The sequence below is a fragment of the Ischnura elegans genome, chromosome 6 (genome assembly GCF_921293095.1).
Source record: "Ischnura elegans chromosome 6, ioIscEleg1.1, whole genome shotgun sequence".
NCBI classification, from domain to species: domain Eukaryota; kingdom Metazoa; phylum Arthropoda; class Insecta; order Odonata; family Coenagrionidae; genus Ischnura; species Ischnura elegans.
In genome coordinates, this window is record NC_060251.1 from 120635825 (window position 1) to 120650479 (window position 14655).

The window sequence follows — 14655 nt, forward strand, 5'->3', positions numbered from 1 at the left end:
AGCTACATGGTTAGGAAACTTAAGAATACGTAGTATGTGGGTATGGGTCACTAAGAAAAGACAGAATACTTGGCTATAGGAAGTATGTGATTTAATACCAGATTGATCCCTAGAAAACGAATGTGCAAAGGGAGTAACCGCAGTAATGTATTTGGGAGTGATATCGGATACAAGCGGAGAAAATGGCCAAGAGACCAGCAGCAGAATGTAGAGGAGAATAAGTATCATAAGGGCTCTAAATTCTATTTTATGTGACAATCATATTGGCAGAAAGAGGTTATTGACGACTGACAGATTAAATGACAAGGAGTTGCAGAAAGAGTAGATTTGATAAGGTTAGAAATTGTACTATAATAAAGATGATGGAACTGGAAAAGGATATAGTCGACGATTTTGACAGGAGAGCAACTACACTGGTTTGGCCATGCTTACACGACGGATGACAACACCAGAGGGCACAAGCAAATATACGATAGGAGAAAAACTGAAAAGGGGAAGACCAAGAGTGAATTTGTGACATGGAATACAGAGAGCAATGGAAACAAAAGAGGAATGAAATAATAAGAGTATAATGACTGATTGGGAGGAATTGAGTCCAGGAAAACGACGGCAGAAGTAAACAACCTGCCATATAAGCATTTCAAGGTGTGTGTCACGTACTCTCTTCTTTTGATCGTGTCTTTCTTTCTGCGCAGGAACTGGCCAAGAAGCTCTCCGGGAGCAAGGGTAAACTGCATGCACTCAAAGCGGACATCGGCAACGAGGAGGATGTGGTCAAGGCTTTCGAATGGATCCGCAAGAACATCGGATCCGTCCACGTGCTCGTCAACAACGCTGGAATCGCCCCTTACACATTCCTCTCTAAACGTACGTATACACCGAACCTCGCGCTCTCTCGTAAAAATCAAATAAAAAGTTACCCAATCCCCAATATTAATTACTTGGAAGTATAACATTTTATATATATTCCGTTGGGTTGGAATTGAGCACTCACAAACGAAGTCATTAAAATTTATGTGATATCATAAAAGACGCAAAACAAAAAAATACCCGTGAGTAAAAATATAAGCATGCAATATCTTCCATTTTTTATACATATCGATAGCTGAGTTATAACAACACGTATCTCAAAAATAGCAACTTTTCAAGAGAGCAAAAGAAACTATTTATATTTTTTATTTTACACTGAAATTAAAAACCAAAAATTCATATAACTGAAACAGAAGCATACATTTGCAAACAAAGAGTTGTTTTTTGCTCGAGTTTTATTTTCTAAATGTCATTACACTTTATTTGAGATAACTGTCTCAAACCGGCCAAATTTTGAGGTATGTGTTGTTAGAACTTAGCTATCGATATATTGGTTTCTGGGTTTCTGGATAAACCTATGTGTAAGAAAATTTACACAAGAGGTTTGAAATAATTACGGTATGGCATGTTATTATCCTCGATACATTGGAGAATCCTCACGATATACCATTGAAATATTCGTGGTATAAAGATTAGACGACCCATTTCACGTATGTCTTAAAATTTTCAATATTTCATAACACTATTGAAAACTTTTTATGCACGAAATACAGGGAAATGATGCTCAAGGTTTGTCCCTTCGATATGCCATGAAAATTTTGTAAAGCATCGCTAGCGAGGAATGTGAGACTCAAGATAAAAGTAGGTGGGGAGAAGCTTGAGCAGGTAGAGCAATTCATTTATTTAGTCAGCTCATTAGAGGAAAACGGATAAAGCAGCAAGGACACCAGGAAGGGAATTGCGTTAGCTAAGTAGGCGTTCATGATTTTTAACGAATAAAATTATCAAGATAAAAAACGCAATTTTGATGTACAATACGCCAAGAATAACGACGATATAAGATTGATTGAGCAAGTTTGTTGCGTCATCTTAAGCAACTATTCTTCTCCCTGAAGATGATTCCCAAGTCGATCGAAAATCCAACTTCGGGGAATTTTATTTTTTACTGCTCAAAGTGGCAATCGGATTTTACTTTTTGCCGACAATTTACCTTGGGCACGTCCTTAATACCGTTTTAAACGGGTCACGTATTTGCACACTGACGTATGTACAAAGGTGCAGTCAAAATTGCGTCGTGTTAAGTGGTGATTTGGTGAAACGCATGCGAGAATGCACGGACGTGAGACGGGTAAATATAGTCCCTGTTCTGATTTCGTCCGTACCCTTGCGAAAGTGAACGCTATATTAAGTAATGGATGCAGTACTAACCTCAGCAAGTACGTTCCCCGCTTAAAACGGCCCTTAGCGTAGCAAGGATTAGAGGAGAGGGCGGGTGACGTGACTTCTTTTGGTCTCGACATACCTCGAGCGTCTCAATGGTGACGTGGTGTTGGGTCACGTGACTTGCGGACGATTAGCGAAATAATTTATTAATTTTGGTGCCAAGAAAAATCATTTAAGGGAAGCTCAGTGATCAGTGGTTAGTTACATAAGTGAGCAAGGGAAAAATATATTAATATATTGTAATTAATTTTTATGAGTGCTTAATGTGTTCTTCTGGGCTCATTGTTGTGCGAAAAATAATCGATTAATGCCACGATATTTTTTCAAATTGCTTCCCGTAAAATATTTGCCCTATATTTTACTTAAATAAAAATGTATTATTGTTTACCGATGCTATTTCATCAATTATTGCTTCCCGTAGGATCCTCTGAGCACTGCCGTAACCAGGAATTTCGTTCGGGGAGGGGGGTTCGAAACATGGGGGGAAAACTTTTTAAAATCAGATTACTACGTAAAGGGTTTTAGACTAATTTTAACACTTTTCATAATCGAAAAAACTTCATTTATTAAAGAAATATTTTGTAAATTCATGAGTTTCCAATATTTTGTTTTCTTTTATGAAGGAAAATGATTGTGTTTTATATTTCGGGGGAGTCCGAACCCCGTGGACTCCCCCTGGCTACGCCACTGCCTCTGAGGATCCATTTTGAACAGGCTAGCGAATTTCTAACTTCACATGTTACTTACATATTGTGGGTACTCGTGTTTACTGAATAGGGGGCCAGCCAACCGCCCTCTCCTAATCCTTACCTTTAGGACATATTGCATTGGCTCATTTACAATTCTGTCAAGTTCAACCCGCTCTCAACCACAGACGAGAGAAATAAAAAATTATGGGGTGGGAGAGGGGAAAATATACCCACGTACAAACATAAGAGTGCCCCAGTGGTACTTAAGTTGACTCGAGTACACAAATGATTGAGGTTACCATGGCATTACCCTGCATTATGGCAGTTATGTGCCAGTTTTCACTATCACGAATGACGTTTTGTTTCTCTCTTCCATAGCAACCGATATGAAAATAAGCAAATTTGGATTTTTTCGATATTGTTTGTTTTACAATGATTCATCAATTATTCCACTCCAAATTTTTTAATCATTATCCTGTCATTTTTGCAGAGACGTATGTCAAAATGGCTCACATTACATAGTCTAAAACATTCCTATTCTTCATCTCCATATAAATTTTAACCGAAGAAAATATTAAGGGTGAATACAGCATTGACTTATTCTCTCTTCCATTTCCTGTTCGATGCCGACAGTGGAGAGGAGTGATTACAAGAAGATACGGGGATGCTTCGACGTGAACGTGATGGGCCTCATCATGTGCTCCAACGAAGCGATCAAGCTGATGAAGGAGAAAGGGATTGACGACGGACACATCTTCAACATCAACAGGTGATTTTCGGATTGCATTCCTAATCTTCCACATCAATGTGGGAAATATTCCAAGGTCATGAATCGAATAACAAATGAACGCGAGTTTTAGGGCTTCCGCCGAGTGATGAGATGAGTTTCCGTCGTTTATCAGGTTTCCTCCGAGTGAAAGACTTCGTTGTCAACGACTGGATCATTAAATCTTGAAAATTAAGGATTTTAATGGCTAAAGGTATTTAAAATAATTAGTATCCCTCGTTAAGAGTACTTACCCCGTGTGGGTATTTTTACCTAGAAGTTAACGTAATGTCCCTTTCGAGTTGCAATCATTTGAGGAAAAAAATATTACATCACTTCTGTAAAAGTTGGTGACATCGATTTGTTTAACGCCGACGAGGCGCCAAATAAGGGACAAGTCGTCTCACTACGCATCCTCTTTTACCTCCCACCATCTTCCGATTTATATACGCAAAGATGAACATCCTCCCAGCAGCACACGCGGGATGAATTTTGCTGTATTCGGGGTGTGGGAAGGGGAGAAGCGAGCGGGGAGGGGACGGGATCGGCCTGCCGCTCTTGTATCCGCGACGCTGCGTGGGCGTTGGAATATTTTCTTCGCGGGCGCGGACTCAAAGTAGGCATGTTGTGGCTAAACGGTGTCAGATACGTCAAAATGCACAAAATTATTGTCCTTGTAGGCCAGTAACTTGGCAAAATCTATAGGGAATGACCATAAAATATAATATTTTTCGAATTTTGACCTTCCCCCCTAAATTGCATTTGAGCGAGAGTCAGGGGTTCACGTAGAGATCTCAAAAATTTCAGGCCTTATCTTTGATCGGTCCCACAACTTTTTCATTGGGCCAGATGTATTTGAAAAACTTCGATTTTTCCTATCCGCCCTATTTTACATTTTAAGTATTTCGGGGAAATGTGCAAAGAAACGACATGCATTCCATAATTTACGGCTAATTTAGAACAGTATTCAGCACATTATACCTACAATACAACATATAAATACCGATGATTACTTAAATAGCTCAAAACATGGACACTTTTATGAAAGAAAACGTCATCATAACTCAAAAACTTCGTAATCTCCCGACCTCCAGTCACTAACATTTACAACACCAAGATGGATTAATACAAGGGTCTAAGCTCTAACAAGCGAAAGTAGTTCTTGAAGGACTAAAACGAGAAAATTGCCGTAATTAAATGCAACTCGTCACCAGTCGGCATTCGTAATGTTACCGTTTTTATTCGAAGTGTTTTTTCACAAGTTATCATTTTAAACTATTTTAATGGATAAATTGATTCTTCTCTTTTATTATAATACCTGTAAAAGGCTCTCACTCACTCACTTAATGGCACTAAATATGATCGCCAATACCTTGGAGTTTTCAGACTTTCAGAGAGTCTAAATTTTTAGAGGAAAAAATATGGCGTATCTATATATTAAATTAATCCAAGCCAATGAGTTGGGAAGAAGTCGAAAATATGGAAAGAAATACATTGTTGCTGGTACACGAAAAAATTTAAACGACTTTAAAAAGGATGAAGAACAATAATATCTGCCAGGAAGTGTTCTTTTGCTCATTAAAATGGGAAAAACGAACTACATTAAATTTTTGAGGTGCTTTTAATGTTTTTATACATTATCTATATTTGTATTTAGCATTTTACATCTTGTATTTTAGACTGCATACATTTTTGTGCTCTTTTTTACCACACGATCGCATGTTCGACTTTTGAATATCTGTTTAGTAATATACGATGATGTACGATGACAGTGTCGCGGGCCACTACATCGGCAACATGCCTGGCTTCTTCCCGTACACCGCGTCCAAGTTCGCCGTCACTGTGATCACCGAGGGTCTTCGCCGAGAGCTGGCGGAGGCCAAGTCAAAGATTAGGGTCACGGTGAGTGTCTCATTTTCCTACCACAGAATAATAGATGATATTTTGTTTCCATTCAACATGCTAGTTGAGCGCTTCAAATCATGCAGGCCCCTCTGAATAAGTTCTTGATCACATAGTATTTCTGGAAGAGAAAGAACCACTTGGAAAAAAATGGCCGTTCTGGCTAACTTTGGGTGAACATTCAACTTTAAAATAACTATAATTTGGACTCTTAAAAGGCTGTTCTGTTGAAAAATATTAATTTTAAAGCTTTTACTTTCATTGAATAGTAATTAATCAATGTTATGTTGAGCCAATTATAGCTCAACTCATAACATTCATTTCAATATTTGTTATAATTTTCCTCAGAATCCCACGTGTCCCTGCTATGTCTATCATCGGCAAATGGCAGATTGCTAATTTTCGTGCGCCTTGTGCCGTCCATATTGATTTCAGAGCGTGAGTCCTGGACTCGTGGACACGAACATCGGTGCTCCCAGTGGCATTCCCAACTTCGAGGAAATGGTCGCCAACGCCCCCTGTCTCAAGTCCGAGGACATCACGCGCTCTCTCATACACGCCCTGACTGCGCCACCAGACGTACAGGTAATGCGCGTGCGAGAAAATCATTATATGTCAACCGTATACGTCATTTACTTCCATCTAAACCCCGGCTTCAATATCAGGGTACCCATTTTGCCAAAAAATTTTATATCTTTTTAATGTTCTCAAGAAATATTTTACCTGAACCTCCCATATCCCATGGATTTAACATTTCAACTGCACGAAAACACTGCGAACGTTCAGTACACGCGAAAATAAAGACGTTTTTTTTGTAACGGGTCCGACAGTCGTCAGAATCGGCCGATAAAATAAGACAAAAATAGAGAGAAGGTTTAACTTCCATAACTTCCGTTCAAATACTGCTATTTACAAACCGCGCACACGGGTCGGAAGAGGAAAGCTCGCTAAAGGCCATGCACACAATCAGAAGACTCGGAAGTGGATATTAGTCACGCACGGAGGAGAAGAAGTGGGCTCCCGGCCCGACTGGCAGAGCACGTCAGTCGACGTGGTCCGTATCTTGGCTTGGACGGGACCACGTCAATTGACGTGATGAATGTGTTAATCTATCATTTCACGTTCTACCTTATACTGTAGTCACATGCCCAGCGGATCATTTTGAAGGGAAATGATTGTGTTGACAAACTTATGGTCTTATTTTGGAGTAAAGAGTTAATAAGGAGGTTTTCCTTGAGAATGAGGACCTCAAAATCAATGGGAAACTAAGACGAAGTTAGAAACAGCAGATCAGTTCATGGCAGTTCTGTTTATCTATAAAAACAGTAGAGTTAGGTTGAACTGTTCATTTTCATCCTGTTCACTGGAAACCTACACTTATACTCCAACTTTAAAGAAGAAAAGAAACCGTGGTCCCAGCTACAACGTAAGAAATTTGCAGATAATATACTACATGTTCAAAACCGAAAATATGTTGCGCATTTGCTTTACATTTTTTACTGAAATGATATGGTTTCACCATCATTTTCGTTTTACTTGTAATATTGTAATAAGTATTTAAACAGAAAGAATTTTATTCAAAATGTAGATGCGCTACACGCTTTTGATAATGTATATGTAGTCTTTTATCTGTAAACTCTAAATGTAGGACCTTGGGCCAAAGTAGGATAGTTTATTTTCTTCTTTTAAGTTCGAATGAAAGCTTGAGTTTGAGAAATTAATTAGGTAACTTATTGTAATAGTTTTTTCTTTTTTGTATAAATAAAAAGTTGCATTTATAGATTATTTTTATACATTGTAATATTATAACTAAATTCATTTTTTTACATTCGCTCCGCATCGAATAGCCGTAAACAGTTTTGAAGTACCTCAAATCATTAAAAATTATGCTGCAGCTAAACGATTAATACAATCGTAAATTGTCGAAAATCCTAGCTTCTACTGCCTCTGGAGAACAAGAAATATATTCAGAAAACATTCTCTCCCGATTCTAATCAGTACCGAAAATTTTAACGGGGTAACTAGCCGGGAAGTGGGTGAAATGTGAATTTCAAGATATTGTTCGGAAAGAAAAAAAAATCAACAGAGTGACAATAAAAACGTGGTGAAATAGGAAGCTTGTCCATCATAGTGTCATAGATATATGATATTGAACTAATTTTAAGTACCTAAGACAAGAGAGATTGGAGATATAAATAATGATTCATTAGTAATTTGCCACTTTTAAGTACATATAAAGAAGTTTTGAATACTTCTGGCAACCTACTCATGATCAACTCTTCCTCTTACCTTACAGATAGCAGAAATCATGGTTCGACCAGTTGGCGAGCAATTCTAAATCTGGAACAGTGACCAAATACGATGTGTCACTATTTTATTTTCTACTTCATTGGCGACGGTTGGAAAATGTTAACATTAATTATGAAATAACAAAATTATGTACCTACGCAAATTTCACATTTCTTCTTTTAAATAAAATATTTGCTAAATAAATGGCATTCATTTTGTTCCATCAGCGGCGAATTTTCCCTCAGACGTGTGATTCGCAATATATAATTTTACTTACATTTAGTCTATTTTTTCCGGAATAGGGTGGTTTCCTATTATTTTTTTACTACCTAAATCAAAAGATTATTACTCCTGGAGTACGCATTTCTTTAATTTACATTTTTAAATGAGGATATGCATTTTGCGTGATTAAATAAAAAGTGAAAAATTTCAAGCGCGCGAAAACGCGACGGCTAAGTATAAAATCTGGGAAAAGCCCTTGTGACGTCATTCTGGTGCTTGCTTCCTCTGTGTGAGGCCAACTTTGTTGCGGCGCTATGAGCGCCGATACGATGCTGGCAGCTAGCAGGTAGCAGAGTACCCTGCTAGCAGGTAACGCTTGGCTTAAATAAGGATTATTATTCCCCTATCAAACAAAGGAAAGTTTCCGACCTTAGGCAATTTTAATAGGTGATTATTAAGAGATGTTTCCCTGAGCTCTGTGCCTCATGCATGCATTGGTAATCCCGGACGATGTAAAACTCCTATCTACTCGGATAGAAACTAGGTCCCTGTGATGTCACGTGTAGTGCCATCGCATGGGCGCCAATCTGGCCTTTTTCAAATGAGGATTCAATTGACCATTGCCATTCGTCTAAACCGATATTTCTGAAACCAAAAAAATTGTATATTATGAATACAATAATGGTGGGTAACGAATCGCAATCAATGCCTTTCGTTTTCTCTGATGAAGGAAACTACCCTATTTAATTAAAGTATATTTGGACTACTTTCATTTACACCGCCAATGAAATAAAACACGAATACGACGAAGAGCAGCATTTAAAATCTTATTGCCATTGAAGAACTCCTTCGCTCACTTCAAAGGGAAATGCTGAGTAAATCGTAGACTTTTAAATCGAATGGGTTTCGAAAGCCCACACAACAGCGGTGCAAAAATTAAGAGTCAATCTCAGTTTTATCTTTTCCATTCTCCCGTTGGACTGAAATCCATTTCTCGCCCACTAATCTCAATTTAGAAGAATATTATATGGACTTGAATGATTAAAATCATGAAACAATAACAAATAATTTAATTATAACGAAAAAGTTTAACTACAGACTTTTCTAGTATATCGTATCTTTTCGAGGAGTTTTAGTTGAGGAAATTGTTTTATTCAGGCCATAGTCGACGTTTAAGTTAATTTACCCGTCATCTTCAGATCACAATACCATTACATAATAATACCATTAGGTAAAAACTGTTTATTGCTACCTGCAATATGATTATGTATTTTTTATCTGCGATTATTATTAACATCATCAACATCTGCACAATACCCGGCAATACCCACCACAAATTCATAAAAATGTTAGCATACTAACAAATTATGCTTCCACATTCTTGCAAAGGCTATACTTGCCAACTGATCACGAAGGAAATCTGCCTATGATGCTAGAACAAGCAAAGTATGCTGTTAGAAATACTAAGAAAAATTCATAAACATGCATTAAGGAACACACAAGTTATGCATAAATGCATAAATTTTTAGGCTACACTACAAGTCAACTAACTTATTGGTAATTCCTAACGCTATCGTTAAAGTCTCTTATCTTACACGAAAAAAACGACATTCTGAATATATCTGTTCTACAGTCTATCATTCTTATTTTATGATATGATCTACCATAATATGTTGGCATTCGTAAGATATGCATGACTTCGTCGGAAAATAAACTGCTCTTGAATTTACATAATAGGTTAAATCTGTTTTTCTGTCTACGGTCGGACAGATATTCCCATCCGGGTTGTTCAAAGAGGTCAAACAAGACTATCGTAACGGCTTTTCTCGTACCTCTTCCATAATCTCTTCTCTGTACCCGTTCTAACTCTGTTTTTAAGCCTATGTCATGAGGAAACCACATTAGGTCTAACAAGAGAGAATTGCTTATATATTTGCTATTGTTTCATCGATAGCTACAGCTATGTTGTTGTTCTATGATCCAGATTTAAATTTGTAAAATTGTTGCTTATATTTACTATGGGGTCGTTTCCTACTTTTCCATAGACATAAATAATAAATTCGCTGAAACTTTGATTTTAATCTGGAAAAATTATCCCAGACCGAAACTCCAAAAAAATAATTCAGCATAAGTTTTAGTTGATAAAAATAAGATTGCTTCTATTAAGATACGAATTATATTTTTTTTATTTTGCCCTTCCAAATCAGTTTAATGCAAGCCAAGCAAAATATTTGGATAACTAGATTTTCCAAGCACGTGACTCTAACCGACAATTTCAACCGATTGCAAAAATAATAAATTAACAAAAACTAAAATTAGGACACATTATCGATGATAACTTCTGCGTGAATAGCAATGAACTCCAATAAACAGAATATCTAAAGATGAAATGTCGAACCGAGGATCACCCAACGAGAGATTTGACGGTGAAAGGTGAGCATCGATACCACAATATCAATCTGTCAAAGAACTGCTGGAAAAGGGGGCTATTTGAATCGTATAAATACTAAAAATGTATCCACATCGAACGCTAACCTTTGACGTGACTGGAACCATTGGGTGAAGGGCAACAGAGCAAGGGTCTCCTCAGGATCATAACTAGGGGGGGCAAGCCATGGTCTCGGGGGGGCAAGCCAAGTTGTTACATTTTAGCATCGAAAAGGTGAATGAAACTAACATTTTAAGAAATTTATAACAGCGCTTTATTAGTTTATGAGATATTTCCTTATAAAAATAGTTTTATTGTATTCACTTATCTTATACTAATATGTATCATTTTTGTGGGTTTAAAGAAAATTGTTGAATAATTTCAATTCAATTCAGTATTGATTTTTGCTTAAAGACTTATGCGCATTTTGCTTCTAGAGGGGGGGGGGAGAGCTGCCCCCCTGCCCCTCGCTGGGTACCCCCATGCAACAGAGGAAAACTCACGAGATAGGTCATTAACACCCTATCATTAGTTTTTATAACCCTTGTATCCACAGAAATGAACGATAATAAAACAGTCAAAACGTCATAAATAATCTAACCCCCTAAATATCCTTCCTTAAGAAATTTTGATTTCATCTGACATGTAACAACTTTTCCTGATATCAATCACACACAGAGTCTTAAAAACATCGCTCAATGACCAGAATCAAAATCAGTGAAAAGCAAATGCAAGCAGACTGTAATATCTACTCACCGTATTTTTTACGCTCAGGATTCCACGAATGCGAGTTGCATTCTCGCACAGTGAACGAAATTGGATTCCTGTGTCCCGGAAGACCATGTCGCTCGTCGAAAAGGAGGAAGGAGAGATGGAGAACTTCACCCGGTGTGAAGCCTTCATCCTATTTTGGTATCCACGGAGACATCTACGCAATACCCTGCGAGCCACCTCTAGGGTGTTTGGCAGAGGGTGATCAATCGCCACCATGCAGCATGCAACATACAAACCACTAGGTCATAAAAATATTACCCATACTGGCAAAATATTCGTCCACGTTCTTGCAAAGACCAAATTTGCCAACAGTTTCTAATTCCTGCAGCTATTTCATACAAGGTCAGAACAATTGGAAAATGAAAACATGCATCATAGCGAGCGACGCCATCAATTCAACTAATTGAGACACCAGAAACAGTGACTTTTCAAATCTCTTTGTTTTGTAGTCATATCCCTTTATTTTCTTCTCGTGATCATGTTCACCGTATTTAGGTGGTATACGAATTACAGGCTTCGCGTTGTGCGAGAAAAAGCCTACCAAGAATTTACCACGTAAATTCAGGCTGTAGTTTGGTCTACGCCCTGCAGACGGCCCATGATTCTACTGGAGATGCGGCTCGTGACTTGCGAGTTTTATCACACACTCTGGAACTCTCATTAATCAGCCTTTCACGCCCGGGAAGAGTGTGGCCTTGCTTCTTACGATTACCTTCCCCTCTCAAGCGCCGCTTAGGAGGAGGGGAACTATCGGATGGGAGGGGAGGGTGGTGACGTAATCATGAGAGGATACCGAAATTTAAGGAGACAACATTTGAGTTTACTCCGTTGAGCACTCGCTTCCGAAGCACACGCACCCACCGGCACCAACGAATTTGTCTCTCTCAGCTAACGCGATCGCGGAAGAAAGGTAAGTCCTTACACCACTAAGACTACTCTCAAAAGAATGTGCCCCCGAACTATAAACATTTGCATCTTGCCCTCATAACACGATACTCTACCACAATATGCATATCGATTTAAAGATATTTTTATTGCGGTAATTTACATGGCTATGCATACGATTCATTTTTTTAACACCGAAGCAACAATGGAATAGCTAATTCTGAACGCCCTAAAGTTATGCTTTTTCTCAACTTCGTTTACTTCGAAACACATTTCAGGCAAGAATATCAAGACCTAGAGTATCATTACTTTACCAAGATCTGAAATATTATTGCAATAATGATGAAATATAAACGCAGAACAGTGCCTTGAGTTCTTTGTCGCAAATATTCAATAGTGTTCAAACATTATCTTGTCTTGGATTTTCATAAACACTAAATATTCGATGCTATGGGAAAATGGCATTGTGAATTTGCTATTTTTTATGAACCGAAAATACATTCTTGCTCCTTAATAGAAATAATATATCGACTCCGGTAAATAGCTACCCACGCGTTGTACAGGTTATTTTGAAAGGTTTAAAGTAAACGAAAGTAAAAGGACAAATATATCAAGAATGACTTTGCATGATTTGATTTAATGGGGTGCTTAATGTCTGTTTCTATGAATGAGACAACGGTGCATTTTCGTGTTAATTCATGCCTTCAAACATTGATAAATAAAGTCGGGCGGATTAATTTACCGTGTAAACAGGCCTTTAGGTGGTGTTCTCCGCGTCAAAAGATATCTCTTCCTAAGTACTCAAGTAGCCTAGCCTATAGCGAAGCCTCAAGGCCTCATATGCTCGCAGCCTAAAGCAGCCTTTGGTTTGCATTTTATTATTATTTATACGGATTAAGTCTTTCTGAACCAGGTTCCATATTTTCACCGCTCATTCAAGGTGCGGCCCGACAAATGTAAATTTTTATAAGTAATTTTAAATACGCGCACATGATATTTCATGTTTAAAATAAATGGGCATTTAGTAAATAAATGAAATAAGATGGTACAAGTACATTGTTAAAAAGAGCTACTCTAGCTCTAATTATATATATCGGGCGGTAAACAGCTTCTACGCTGAAAAAATCCTAATTTCCGGTTATTTTGAACCCTGGAGCCTTGCATTTGATACACCTTAGCCTCTTCAGGTCAACTCGCAACAGATATGATCTTCCGATGAAAGAATGAAACAGAGGTACTACTTCTGTTTACTCGTGTCCCACGTCTATCTTATTCATTCCCCCTAACATGATTGGCAACTCCATTACTGAAAAATATGCCTAAGTTCCGATGCTTCTGTCCTTGATTAATCCGCTGCTATCTGTTATTTGGAGTATCAACTGCTGTTCGAAATTTATTTCTACGTCAGGGGGATACCAAATGTTGGTTGTTTTTTCTTTTGCCTGATAACGATATCCAACGCTATCTCTTATACCTTCCACGCTTCGTGTCAATAACTCAACAACTTTTTTCCACATCCAATCTCGGACGCCTACTCTCAGAGAAACTCTATCGTTTCATAACGGCTTGAAATTTACTCAGGATGAGCCTAACCTTCGATTATTCAAGTCTGCATACGTTCTACAGGCAAAAAATGAGTCAAAACACCATCTCTATTTCAGTATGAGTAGCTCTGGCATTCCACTTCTTCCCACACTCCTGGCGGAATTCCATGAATACATACAACAGGGCGGATCGGAAAAATCGATTTTTTTCAAATACACCTGGCCCAATGAATAAAAGTTGTGGGACAGATCAAAAATAAGGCCTGAACATTTTGAGACCCCTACGTGAACCCCTGACCGTCGCTCAAATGCAACTTAGGGGGGGAGGGTCAAAATTCGAAAAATATTATATTTTATGGTCATTCCCTATAGATTTTGCCAAGTTACTGGCCTACAAGGACAATAATTTTGTGCATTTTGACGTATCTGACACCGTTTAGCCACAACATGCCTACTTTGAGTCCGCGCCCGCGAAGAAAATATTCCAACGCCCACGCAGCGTCGCGGATACAAGAGCGGCAGGCCGATCCCGTCCCCTCCCCGCTCGCTTCTCCCCTTCCCACACCCCGAATACAGCAAAATTCATCCCGCGTGTGCTGCTGGGAGGATGTTCATCTTTGCGTATATAAATCGGAAGATGGTGGGAGGTAAAAGAGGATGCGTAGTGGGAAGACTTTTCTCTTATTTGGCGCCTCGTCGGCGTTAAACAAATCGATGTCACCAACTTTTACAGAAGTGATGTAATATTTTTAGATCCGCCAACACAGGAAAGAAGCCTACGGTCTGTGAAGAGGCCTCTCGAGTGGCTATAAAGGTGTGCGAACTATGGTGACGCGCTTCTCTTCCATTATGAGTAGTGTTGCCGCGAGACGAGACGAGACTTGCGCCAGCTTGCGAAAAGCC

At 38.5% G+C, this 14655-nt stretch overlaps 1 protein-coding gene across 4 annotated transcripts in view; it reads left to right on the plus strand.

The window, feature by feature from the left end:
• LOC124161607 (farnesol dehydrogenase-like) overlaps positions 1 to 14655 on the plus strand; it is a 75912-nt gene that overhangs the window by 14117 nt on the left and 47140 nt on the right. Inside the window, exons 3-7 of one of the 4 annotated variants that reach the window (XM_046537994.1) lie at positions 696 to 867; positions 3576 to 3711; positions 5481 to 5610; positions 6046 to 6195; positions 7907 to 8103. The exons of 1 other annotated variant lie outside the window; for it this stretch is intronic. In XM_046537994.1, the coding sequence (XP_046393950.1) occupies positions 696 to 867; positions 3576 to 3711; positions 5481 to 5610; positions 6046 to 6195; positions 7907 to 7948 (630 nt within the window). In that variant the 3' untranslated portion in view covers positions 7949 to 8103. Of the gene's footprint in view, positions 1 to 695; positions 868 to 3575; positions 3712 to 5480; positions 5611 to 6045; positions 6196 to 7906; positions 8104 to 12134; positions 12234 to 14655 lie in introns of those variants that run through there. 2 more of the 4 variants (XM_046537995.1, XM_046537997.1) reach the window with 2 other exon arrangements.